The 13,030-nt window shown below is 36.9% G+C and overlaps 1 protein-coding gene across 1 annotated transcript; it reads left to right on the top strand.

Annotated features, from left to right (window-relative positions):
- The first annotated feature begins 11,186 nt into the window (after positions 1-11,186).
- LOC102824836 (olfactory receptor 11H12-like) lies at positions 11,187-12,167 on the top strand. The gene has a single exon (XM_006877163.1). The coding sequence runs from the start codon at positions 11,187-11,189 to the stop codon at positions 12,165-12,167; it is 981 nt and encodes a 326-aa protein (XP_006877225.1).
- The last annotated feature ends 863 nt before the right edge of the window (positions 12,168-13,030 follow it).

Here is a 13,030-nt window from a genome sequence, read left to right on the forward strand (position 1 = left end):
AATGAGTACAGTTTTGCAGTCACTAGCTGTTTAGTTGTTTCTTCCTATAACCCCATTTCCATAGTGTTAACTTAGTGACCTAACACTATAAATTTATATATGACATTTTACCAAAGCCAAACTGTATCCATGGAAAGGTGGCAGTGTGCCATAGAGCCAATTCTGTCTCATAGTGACCTTGCATAGCATCTCAGAGGCTGCAAATCTTTACGGGAGCATAAAGCCTCATGTTTCTCTTACAGAACAGCTGGTACTTTCAAACTGAGATTAGCACATTGTTTCATAACCGCTACATTAAGGAGAAAGAACAAATTAGGAATTGTTGTTAGGTGCCCTTGAGTCAGTTCCAACTCACAGTGACTTTATACACCAAAGAATGAAACACTGCCTGGTACTGTGACATCATCTCAAGAACTGTTACATTTGAGCCCATTGAGGTTGCCACTATGCCAATCCATCTTGTTCGGGGACTTGCCCTTTTTCGCTGAGCCTCTACTTTGTGTGTGGGGGGTTAATTTCCATCAAGTCAATTTTAACTCATAGCCACCCTGTATAGGGTCCCCAAGGAACAACTGGTGAGTCAAACTGACTGCCTTTCAGTTCAAACCAAACATGCTGTCCAGGGCTTATCCTATATCACCACTGTACCAAGAATGATGTCCTTCTCCAGGGATTGTTCCATCCTGATAACATTTCAAAGACATAGTCTCATCATTCTGTCCTCTGAGGAGCATTTTGGCTGTACTTGATTTGTTTGTTCTTCCTGTAGTCCAAGGTCTTTCAATATATTTCTCCAATACCACAATTCAAATGCATCAATTCTTCTAACATCTGCCTTATATATTGTCCAAATATCACATTCATTTGAGGCTACTGAAAACACTATAGCTTGGGTCAGACACACCTTAGTCCTCAAACTGACTTCTTTACTCTTGAATGCTTTAAAGGGATCTTGTACATCGGATTTGTCTAATGAAATACAGTTTGGTTTCTTGATTACTTCTTCCATGAGAATTGATTGTCGTTCCAAGAAAAATGAAGTCTTTGACAGCTACAATTTATTCTCCATTTATCATTATGTTCTTTTTTGATAAATAATACAATGAGGATTTTTGTGCTGAAGGCTGTACTCGTTGATCTTCATCAGTAAGCATTTTTAAGTCCTCTTAGCTTCCAGCAAGCAAGGTTGTATCACCTACATATCGCAGGTTGTTAGTCTTCCTCCAGTCCTGATACCATGTTCTTCTGCATATAATCCAGCTTCCTGAATCATTTATTCAGCATCACATTGGATACATATGGTTGAAATATACAATCCTGACAAATATGTTTCTTGATTTTGAACCATTCAGGAAACCCTTGTTCTGTTTGAATTACTGCCTCTTGGTCATGTATAGGTTCCTCATGAGCACTATTAAGTGTTCTGGCATATATATTCTTTGCAGTAGCATATCTATTCTTCCATACTTTGCTATGATTCACAGAGTCAAAAGTCTTTGCATAGTCAATAAAGTACAACTAAAGATCTTTCTGCTATTCTCTGCTTTCATCCAGGATCCATTTGATGGTAGCAATTATATCTCTCATTCCATGTTCTCCTCTGAATCAAGCTGGAATTTCTAGTACTTCCATGTCAATGTACACTTAGAGTCATTTTTAAATTATCTTCAGCAAAATGTTATTTGCATGTGATATTAATTATATTGTCCAATGATTTCCGCATTTCATTTAGTCATCTCTCTTTGGAATAGATACAAATATGGATCTCTTCCAATCAGTTGGCTAGGTAGCTATCTTCTGAATTCCTTTGCATAGATGAATAATCTCCTTCAAGGCTGTATCATTTGTTGAAAGATTTCAATTTGCATTCCATCAATCCCTGGAGACATGTTTTTTGCCAATGTCTTCAGTGCAGTTTGTATTTCTTCCTTCATTACCAACATTTCTTCATCATATGCTGCCTCATTAAATGATTGGACACCGACCATTTCTTTTTGGTACAGTGACTCTGTATATTCCTTCCATCTTCTTTAGATGCTTTCTTCATCATTCAAAATTTGGTCCAGAAAATGGTTCAATATTATGAGTCAAGGCTTGAATTTTTCTTCAGTGTCTTCAGCCTCAGAAATGCTGAGAGTGTTCTTCACTATCGGTTTTCTAACTCCAGGTCTTTGCACATTTCATTATAATATTTCACTTTGTCTTCTCGATCTACCCTGTGCAGTTTTCTGTTCAGCACTTTTACTTCCTCATTTCTGCCATTCACCTTAGCTTCTCTATGACCAAGGATTGGTTTCTTAGTTTCTTAATTCATTTAGATCTTTTCTTACTTTCTTGTTTTTTAAATTATTTTTTTATTTCTTCCTCTATGGTGTTCTTGATGGTATTAATAACTCTTCTTGTCTTTGGTCATTAATTAAAAGGTATCTGCAATGAGTAAGTCATTGGTCTTGAAAAATTATATCATGTGATCTCCAGCATCATTTCTATCACATAGGCCATATTTTCCAAACTAATCTTCCTTACACTTTATTTTCAATTTTCACATTCCAGTCACCAGTAATTGTCATTTTTATTGCATGTTGGATCAATTTCAGATAGAAGAAGTTGGTAGAATTCTTCAATTTTATCACCACTGACTTAAGTGTTAGATGCATAAATTTGAATATAAGTTGTATTAACAGGTATTCCTTAAAGGTGTATGGATATTATCCTGTCACTGACAGAATTGTAAATCATGAAAGATTCAGAAAGGCTCTTTTTGATAATGAATGCTATGCCATTCCTCTTCCATTTGTCATTCCCAGAATAATAAACCACATGATTGTCTGATTCAAAAATTAATAATACCAGTCCATTTCAGTTCATTAATGCCTAGGCTGAGACCTGATGTAGTGTTGTAGCTGGGCTGCTAACAAAGTTGGCAGTTCACACCCACCAGCTGCTCCTTGGAAACTCTATACTGGGTTATTATGAGTTGGAACTGACTGGACATCACTCAACAAAAACAACAATGCCAAGAATATTGGTCTTTATGAGTTCCATTTCATTTTTGGCAACTTCCAATTTTCCTCAATTCATACTTTGTACATTCCATCTTCCAATTATTAATAGATGTTTGCAGTCATTTCATGCATTTTAGTTTCCCATCAACAAATGAATATCCCAAATTATATGTTGCATCCATGTCATTAATGGTCAACTCTACTTTGAGGAGGCAGTCGTATTTTGAGTGCCTTCCAACCTGCAAGGCTCATCTTCCAGCCATATATCTGACAATGTTCTACTGCTGTTCATAGGTTTTCATCTTCTGGTACTTTAACTGACAGTGTTCCACTGTTGTTCATAAGGCTTTCATGGCTAATCATTTAAAGTGATCTGCCTCTCCTTCTTCCTAGTCTGTGTTAGTCTGATGGCTCAGCTACAACCTGTCCACTATGGGTAACCCTGCTGATATTTAAACTACTGGTAGCATAGCTTCCAGTATTGCAACAACATAAAAGGCGCCATAGTATGCCAAAATGGCATACAAGTAGTGGTGTCATGGTTGAGGTTTCCCTAAAAGAAAAGTCTGAGGCAAGGATTTATTTACAAGTGGTTTATTGGATAAAGGTTCCAGGAAGGAGGAATAAGGAATGAAGACAACATACTGTAATCAACTGGGATTTGATTCCATTGGGATCCTTGGGAATTGTCCATCGGAATGGCATAAGGCTGGGTCACTAATCAATCAGTCCCAGGTTGCCCCTCAGGATGTTGTTGTTATTAAGTGTCATCGAGTCAGTTCCGTCTCATAGTGATCCTATATAAGGTTTATGAGAAGCAGCTGGTGAGCTTGGACTGCTGACCTTACGGTTCAAACTATCCTTGCAGCCTAGTACATTAACATTCAGTGCCACACCAGGACTACCCTCAGGAAATTGTTGTTGTTAAGTGCCATCAAGTTGATTTCGACTCATAGTGACCCTGTGTAGAGTTTCTGACTTTGCTATTCAAACTGACCTTATGGTTGAATGCTCGTCCTACAGTTCCCCACCAGGAAGACGGCTCCCCTATATTTCCAAGCTGATTCTCCAAGTTAGCAGACTAGCCACAGAAATGTCGCTGGGAAGAAATAAGAATGACACTCCTTTCCTGTTTTTAAACCATTCAGTGTCCACTTCTGTTCAAATGACTGCCTTTTGGTCTGTGTACAGGTTCTTCATAAACACTATTAAGTGTTCTGGAATAACCATTCTTCACAATCACTTGCCATGATCCAGTGTTAAAGCCTTAGTACAGTCAATAAATCACAAATCAACATCTTTCTCATAGTCTCTGCTTCCAGTCAAGAGCCATCTGACATCAAAAATGGTATACCTCAGTTCACATCCTCTTCTGAATCCAGCTTGAATTTCTGGCAGTTCCCTGTGTTTTACAATATACAGCAATACAGCAGTGTTTTAACTCTCCTCAGCAAAATTTTACATGTGATGGTTAATGCATACCATTGGGTCACCTCTCTTTGGAATGGATAAATATATGGATCTCTTGCAATTGGTTGGCCAGGTAACAGTGTTCCAAATTTCTAGGCATAAATGAGTGAGCACTCCAGTGCTGCATCAGTTCATTGAAATATTTCTAGTTCTATTTTATCAATTATTAGTGCCTTGGGTTTGTTTTTTTTTTGCCATTTCTATAAGGGCAGCTTCGACATATTTCTTAAGTACAATGCATTCCTGATCATATGTTACCTCTTAAAATGGTTGAACATCAACCATATCTTTTTGGTATAGTAACTCTCTGGATGCCTTCTATCTCCTTTTGATGCTTTAAGAATCATGAAATATCTTGTCCATGTAATTGTTGTAAGTGCCATCCAGTCGGTCATACCAACCATATATAAGGTTCCCAAGGAGCAACTAGTGGGTTTGAAATGCTTTGTGGTTCACAGTCCATTGTGAACATTCAATATTGCAAGTCAAGGATGAAATTTTTCTTCAGTACTTTCAGCTTGAGAACTCCTGAGTGTGTTCATCATTTTTGGTTTCCTACTCTAGGTCTTTGTTCATTTTGTTATTGTACTTTACTCTGTTTTTTAGAGCTGCCCTTTGGAATTTTCTGTTCACCTCTTTTACTTTCATATTTCTCACATTAGATTTAGCATTTCTATGCTGTAGAGCAAGTTTCAAAGTCTCTTTTGAAATCCCTTTTGGTCTTTTTTAATCTGTCTTTTTAATAGAATTTGCTTTCTATCTGTATAATTTTCTTGACACCATCTCACAACTCTCTGGTCTTTGGACATTCGTGTCTTATGCATCAAATCTGTTCTTGAGATGGTCTGTAAATTCAGATGGGACATGTTCATGGTCATATTTGGCCCATGGACTTGTTTTAGTTGTCTTCAGCTTCAGCCTGAACTTGCATATGAGATATTGATGGTCTGTTCCACAGTCGCCCCTGGATTTGTTTTGATTGATGATATTAAACATTTCCACCATTTTTTTCCTCAGATGTAGTTATCGTGTGTATTCCATCGGGTGAGGTCCATTTGTATAGCTGCCTTTTATATTGTTTTTAAAAAGTATTTGAAGTGAATAAGTCTTGCAAAATTCTGTCATGGGATCTCCAGCATCATTATTATTACCAAAATGGTATTTTCCAACTACTGATCTTTCCTCTTTGTTTCCAGCATCCACATTCCAATCACCAGTAATTCTCAATACATCTTGATTACATTTTTATCAATTTCAGACTGAAGAGTTGTTAGAATTATTCAATTTTGTCAGCACTGACTTTAGTGGTTGGTGTGTTAATTTAAATAACAGTGGTATTAACTGGTCTTCCTTGTAGGTGCATAGACATTATCCAAACACAAACAAAATTATACTTCAAGATGAATCTTGAAACCTCTTTTTTGAGGATGAATATAATGCCATTCCTCTTCAATTTTTCATTCCCAGGATAGTAAACCATAGGATTGTCAGATTTAAAATGGTGGATATCAGTCCATTTCAGCTCACTAAACCCTAGAATGTCAATCTGTATGCATCTTATTTCATTTTGACAACTTACAATTTTTCTAGATTCATACATTGTACATTCCATGCTACAATTATTAATGGATGTTTGCAGACGTTTCTACTCTTTTTCAGTTGTTCCCCATCAGCAAATGAGGATCCTGAAAGCTTTACTCCATTTGTGTCATCATGCTCAACTCTACTTTGAGCAGGCAGCTCTAACCTAGTCATAATGTGAGTGCCTTCCAACCTGAGGGACTTACTTTCCACTCATTTATCTTACAATGTTCTGCTGGTACTCATAAGATTTTCAGTTACTAAACATTCAGAAGTAGCCTGTCTCTCTCTTAGTCTAGAAAGTTGGCTAAAACCTGTCTATCATGGGTGATGCTGTTGGTATATAAAATACCAATGGCATAGCGTACTGCATCACAGCAACACACAAATCACCACACTACAACAAAATGACAGCTGAGTTGTGGAAAGCATTATGGGGGATTAAATGGCATGTAGAATAATTCTTGAAGGTAAGTGATGGTTTTGCATGTGTATATAGATATAAAATGATTTTTAAAAACTAAATTAGCACATATAAGTTAATATCAGAAATTGAAAACTATTCAGAAAATAAATGTACAATTTATCTATAAATGGAATTAGTGGAAATATAAAGAAAAAAATAATTTGAAGCCAATTTATGGATAACTTCAGGATTTATATTGTGAATAATGAAAACCTCTTATAGTTTCTCAGTGGGGAAATAAAATCAAAGCTACATTTTCAGAGTTTCTAATAACTGCTGTAGTCAAAATAAGAGATAACAAAGATATGAGTAATGTTTGTTTTTCTTAGTCTTTCAGTGTGAGGAATTTGCTTTTAGATATCACTCAATCTATGATCCACAGACCAGTGTTCCTAGTCCACAAAGACTTGATCTCTTCAACTGTCTTAAATTACATGGTATACACTATAAGACTATGCAAAAGCTTTCAACAGTGTGGATCATGACAAGCTATACATAACACTGCAAAGAGTGAGTAATCCAGAACACTTAATTATGCTCATGAGGAACCTATACATATACCAAGAGTTGATCATTAGAATAGAACCAGGGGATACTGAATGGATTAAAAGGAAAGTGCTTTTAATGAAGGTTTTAACCTTCATCAAACTTATTCAATCTGTATACTGAACAAATAATCTGAGAAGCTGAACTATATGAAAAAAAAAAAAAAAAAATGGACCAGAAGAAGATTCTTTAACAATCTGCGATATAAGAATGATACACTCTTTTTTTTTTGTACACTCTTGATTATAGAAAGTGAAAAGAACTTAAAATACTGAAGAAATCAAATGCATCTCAAGGTAAAAAAAAACAAAAACTAAAGTAATAAATGGAGAAAAGATCAGTTATTAAAGATTTCATTTTGCTTGGTCCACAATCAACATTCATGGAAGCAGCAGTCAAGAAATCAAACACCGTATTGCATTAGGCAAATCTGCTGCTTAACACCATTTTAAAGTGTGAAAGATCAAAGATAACAGTTTGAGGACTAAGATGTGTCTGCCCCAAATCATGACATTTTCAAAAGCCTCATATGCATGTGAAAGTTGGACAACGAATAAGGAAAACCATAGAAGAATCCCTAAGCATTTGAATCATGATATTGGAGAAGAATATTGAAAGTACCATGGACTGTCAGAAGAACAACCAAATCTATGTGGCAAGAAGAATAAACGAAATGCTCCTTAGAGGGCAGGATGGGGAGATTTCATCTTTCATATTTTGGAAATGTTATCAGGTGGGACCAGTCCCTGGAAAAGGGTATCATGATTGATAAAGTGGAGCATCAGGAAAAAAAGGGAAGACCCCCAATGAGGTGAATTACCACAATGGGAGCAGCAATGGGCTCAATTGTAACAAATGTATGAGTAGGGCGAAGGACTAGGCAGTGTTTCCTTCTATTTGAAGCTCGCTATGAGTCGGGAGTCCTGGTGTGGTGCTGTGGGTTAATGCGCCAGATTGCAAAGCCATTTGAACTGCAAGGTTGGCAGTTCAAGCTCACCAGCTGCTCCTCAGAAACCCTAGACTGGGTCGCTATGGTTAGGAACAGACTCGACGGCACTTCACAACAACAACATAAGTCAGAACCAACTCAACAGCACGTAGCAACAACACTTCATATGAGCATTCATTTCTGAGTGAAATAATTATACCATGTAGAATCTATATGCCTTAAACTTAAAATGGAAGTGCCATTAATCAATGAAAATAAATGCTGTCTCATATTAGTTGGAAAGCCACATGTTCCGCTGAAGTATTTCAATCATTTGACTTAAATAGTAATGCTATTTGCCTTTTCTTTAATATAGAAATAATTCTGCATGACAAGGAGCCCTGCTAGTGCAACAATTAAGTACGTGTGCTAACCAAAAGTTTCACAGTTCAAACCCATCCAGTGGCTTTGCAGAAGAAAGACACGGCGATCTCTCTCAACAGATTGTTGTCAGGTGTCATCTAGTCACTTCCAACTCATAACAACCCTGTATAGGGTTACCAGGGAGCAGCTGGTGAGGCCCAAAATATTATAGGCTAGAAAATCATGTGGAGCAGTATTACTCTGACACATGGGGTCACTATAAGTGGAAATCAACTCAATGACACCTAACAACAATATCCTTCTTATAAGGTCATTTTGTAATTCTCCTCATTTTATTGTCAATGTCCTACAATGTTTTATACTTCAACATTTCCCTCACCTGGCTCTCTACATATCACCTCTGTATCCACTAAATTGTAAGAAATATTGTGGATGCCAACAAACGCTCAAATAATCCAATCTGTACTCATTTTAGTGGGAGAGAAGTTTTCTTTATTTGATTTTGCAAAATCTGGCACCCAACCCAGTAGGCACAGGCAGATGCGCCCCATGGACTGCCCACAATTTTATTCCCCTGTATAGAAAAAGTCCCTCCTCCAGTTCCCCTTCTACTGGATATTATGGAATTCACAATCTCCTCCCAAGGTTACCTTACTGGGAACATTCTCATTTAAAGTTAGTTTCCCCCTGTCTCCATAACTTTCCCTATTTCCTTCCTTGGTGTATTCTTATTTTAAAGTTCCTAGCTGGTCAAACTAGTTCTTCCCCTCCACTGAGCTCCTTTTGGTTATGCTAGACTGCTACCTGCAAGACTTCCCTTACTCCTGATGTTGGACCATGCCAATAAGAATTATTTCTCACAAACGCATCAACAGTGACATTAGAAATGTTTCTCACCTTCACCTCTGAACTAGCACTGCATCTTTCAGATTCTCAAACTATGTCATCTGGATATTTCTTAGAGTCAATATTTCAGGTGGACAAGACATTTGCAAACAGTGATAACTCGGAAAAGTTGTCACTTCTCTTTACTTATTCCTCAGAGAGCATATAGTATCATTAACTTTTTAAAGATGTGTTGGCTTGGGGCAAAACTTTTCTAATGCTTTAGAGGAAAAGTCCCAGATGAGCATGTGATGGGGAAAGGGCAGTCTTCATTTTGTGCAGCAATAAAACTCTCTTTTGAGCTGGAGACTGAAGCATGTGGTTTATCAAACAGCTCCTTTAAAGATTTGGTCCAAATCAAAGTCGTGATTATTTCATGAGCATTGCTGATGTTCCTGACATCCCCTTTCATTCCATAATTCCCTAATGATAATTTGATACTGGTCCTGGCTTAGGGCATTTTCAAAAGACATACATGTTAGTGAAAGAAGCAAAAATATACTTGCATTTACTTCTAAAACAAACTTTTAAAAATGGAATTAAGAGTTGGTTGCAGAAAGAACTCTTTTTGAAATTTTTTGTGTTTTTTGCCAGAATGAAAGAGCTTGTGACTTGCATGGACTCAGGTCATTGAATATTACCAATCACAAAAATAATTCATGGAATTCACATCTCTGATATCTTTCCCATGAAACTATGGAATGAAAGATGTCTACTAATGTCTAAAGAAAGTCATTTGACTTCTGTCACCCATCTTCAGTAGTAGAAAAATGTTGCTTAATTTTGCACAAGAATAAAGGAAAACAAATCCTAAATAAAGGGAAAATATCAAAAAAACACATGCCAAAATTTAACTTTCATTGTACAAATTACTGCAAACCTGAAAAATTAAGCATAGACTTAAAACCATTGTTATCTACAGAGGATATTGCAACATTTCAACTTAAAAGCAATGATGGTAAGTAATTAATGTGGAATTGCATTTGTATGATTCTAACAGCAACAGCAAAAAAAAAAATGTTTTATTTTAAAGGCATTAATGTCAACTTACTGTTAAATATATCCATTTCCTTTGCATCTTTATATGTTAGATTAAATAATATCTTTAACTAAGATGTAAACAGTCATATTATACTTAAGACCTTCTTTCATGAGTCTATTGCATTATAGGATGGTTTTAAGTAAGAAATGAATACATTTATTAAGTGCTAATTTAGTGTTAATTCTAGCCTGAAACTACCATAGATTATCCTTGCCCCAGAATAACAAGTTTACAAAATGCAATTAAATTTATCTAGCTCTATCCAGGTAACAGGAGCTCTGGTAGCGTAGTGTTTACAAATCCAACTGCAAACCACAAGGTCAGCAGTTCGAAACTACCAGCTGTTCCGCGGGAGAAAGACGAAGCTTTCTGCTTCCGTAAAGATTTACAGCCTCGGAAACCCTGTACAGGGTCGCTATGAGACCGAACTGACTCCACTGCACATAACAACAACAACATCCAGGTAGCATTATAAGGGAGAGGTAAAGAATTAGGGAAAAGTTTGTTTCTACACAGACACCTATCTGCTGTACCCTAAATTCAGGGTATATGGTCAAAATAAAAAGGAGCTCTGGTAGTGTAGTGGTTACGAATCAGGCTGCAAACCTTGAGGTCAGCAGTTCGAAACTACCAGCTGTTCCTCAGGAGAAAGCTGAGGGGTTCTACTCCCATAAAGATTGACAGCCTCGGAAACCCTGTACAGGGTCACTGTGAGTTGGTTCCGACTCCACGGCACCACCATCACCACCACCACCATGGTCAAAAAAAGATAGACTACATTCTCTTTTTAATTGGTTTATTATTTTGGCAAATGACATGTCCATTGTCTTCCTTTTGTCTGAAAAATAAATACATTTTAACTGGTAATCACTGACAATAATGTATCTCTTAACTTTGCAGATTACTGACCCAATGAATGTCTCCAAGACAGATTCTAGTTTTGGTCCAGTCACTGAATTTATCCTCCTAGGTTTCTCTTTGGAATGGCAGATTCAGGTTCTACTTTTCTCACTCTTCACTACAACATATGTCCTGACCATCACAGGAAATGGGGCCATTGTTTGTGCATTGTGGTGTGACCAGCGACTCCACATCCCTATGTACATATTCCTAAGGAATTTCTCTTTTCTAGAGATCTGGTATGTCTCTTCTTCAGTCCCCAAGATGTTGGTAAACTTTCTCTCAGAGACAAAGACCATCTCAGTTGCTGGTTGCCTCCTCCAATTCTATTTCTTTTTCTCTTTGGGCTCATCTGAATGCTTCCAATTGTGTGTCATGGCTTTTGATAGGTATCTTGCTATCTGTCATCCCTTGCACTACCCCACTATCATGACTGGACCTCTTTGTGCTAAACTAGTTATTGTCTGCTGGGTTTGTGGATTTCTATGGTTCCTGGTCCCTATTATTTTTATCTTTCAGATGACCTTCTGTGGTCCAAACATTATTGACCATGTTGTATGTGATCCAGGGCCACTGTTTGCATTGGCATGTGCCTCTGCACCAATGATACAAATGTTTTGCTACATTCAAAGCTCATTAGTTATCGTAGGTAGCTTCATCTTCATCCTTGGATCCTATACTCTTGTTCTATTAGCTGTGTTGCGTGTCCCATCAGCCACTGGGAGACGTAAAGCCTTCTCAACCTGTGGGTCTCATTTGACTGTGGTATCACTGTTCTTTGGTCCCCTTATGGTCATGTATGTGAACCCAGGACTTGGACACACTGCTGGAGTGCAGAAAGTCATAACCTTGTTCTATGCTATGGTTACCCCATTCTTCAACCCCATCATTTACAGCCTCCGGAATAAGGAAATACAGGCAGCCCTGAGGAAAATTCTGGGGAGTTGTAACATTAAGTAAGACCACTGGTATTGCTATTATGTGCCTTCGAGTCCATTCCAACTCATAGTAACCCTGTACAGGGTGTCTGAGAGTGGTTAGTGAGTTTGAGCTGCTGGCCTTGTGGGTGCCATTCCAGTGCTTATCGTACAGCACCCTACCAGGGCACTAAAGTAAGACATACTATGCAATTTCTTCATGATTAGGTCAGTATAGCTTAACAAAAAAAAATAATGTGCATTACATAGTTGTCCACATCTTCAATTTCAGTGATATTGATTTGAATAATTACTGAATTATGCATCTGTGGTATAATTGGCAATCATAATATGATCAGATTTTGTAGGAAATTGAACTGTTTGGTTCCTTTTTGGTATTTTAACTGTATATTAATTTAAAATGTACACATTTGTGTGGTTTTTGGGGATTGTTTTTTTATTTTTTTATGCTTTCCAGATGACTCATCTGTGATAAAAATCCCTATGTTTATTTGATAATATACATTTGTGGTACCAGGATCAATAAAATTATAGCTGTTATTTTGCTTGTTTTGTTGATTTGCTGCAAATGTAAGATGAAATATTTTTTTTCTGATAGTTGTTCTTACATTTAACTCTATTTTCTGATAGTTATTCTTAACATTTGACACTGTTACTTGGCTGATTAGAGTCATTTACATTGGTCATTTCTCATAAACAAACCTTAAAATGCAACTTATCCAAGGTTTCTATGGGATTATAATACCCTAACCCAATAACATCCACTCACAACATTGTTTCCTTTTCATATTACCCCATTTTAGTCTCCTAGAGGTCAGGTATAATTCCACATGTAATAATATCAGTTAAAACATTCAGAAATGTATATTACCTAATATATATATT

Source organism: Chrysochloris asiatica, unplaced genomic scaffold, assembly GCF_000296735.1.
Source record: "Chrysochloris asiatica unplaced genomic scaffold, ChrAsi1.0 scaffold00444, whole genome shotgun sequence".
Lineage (NCBI taxonomy): Eukaryota > Metazoa > Chordata > Mammalia > Afrosoricida > Chrysochloridae > Chrysochloris > Chrysochloris asiatica.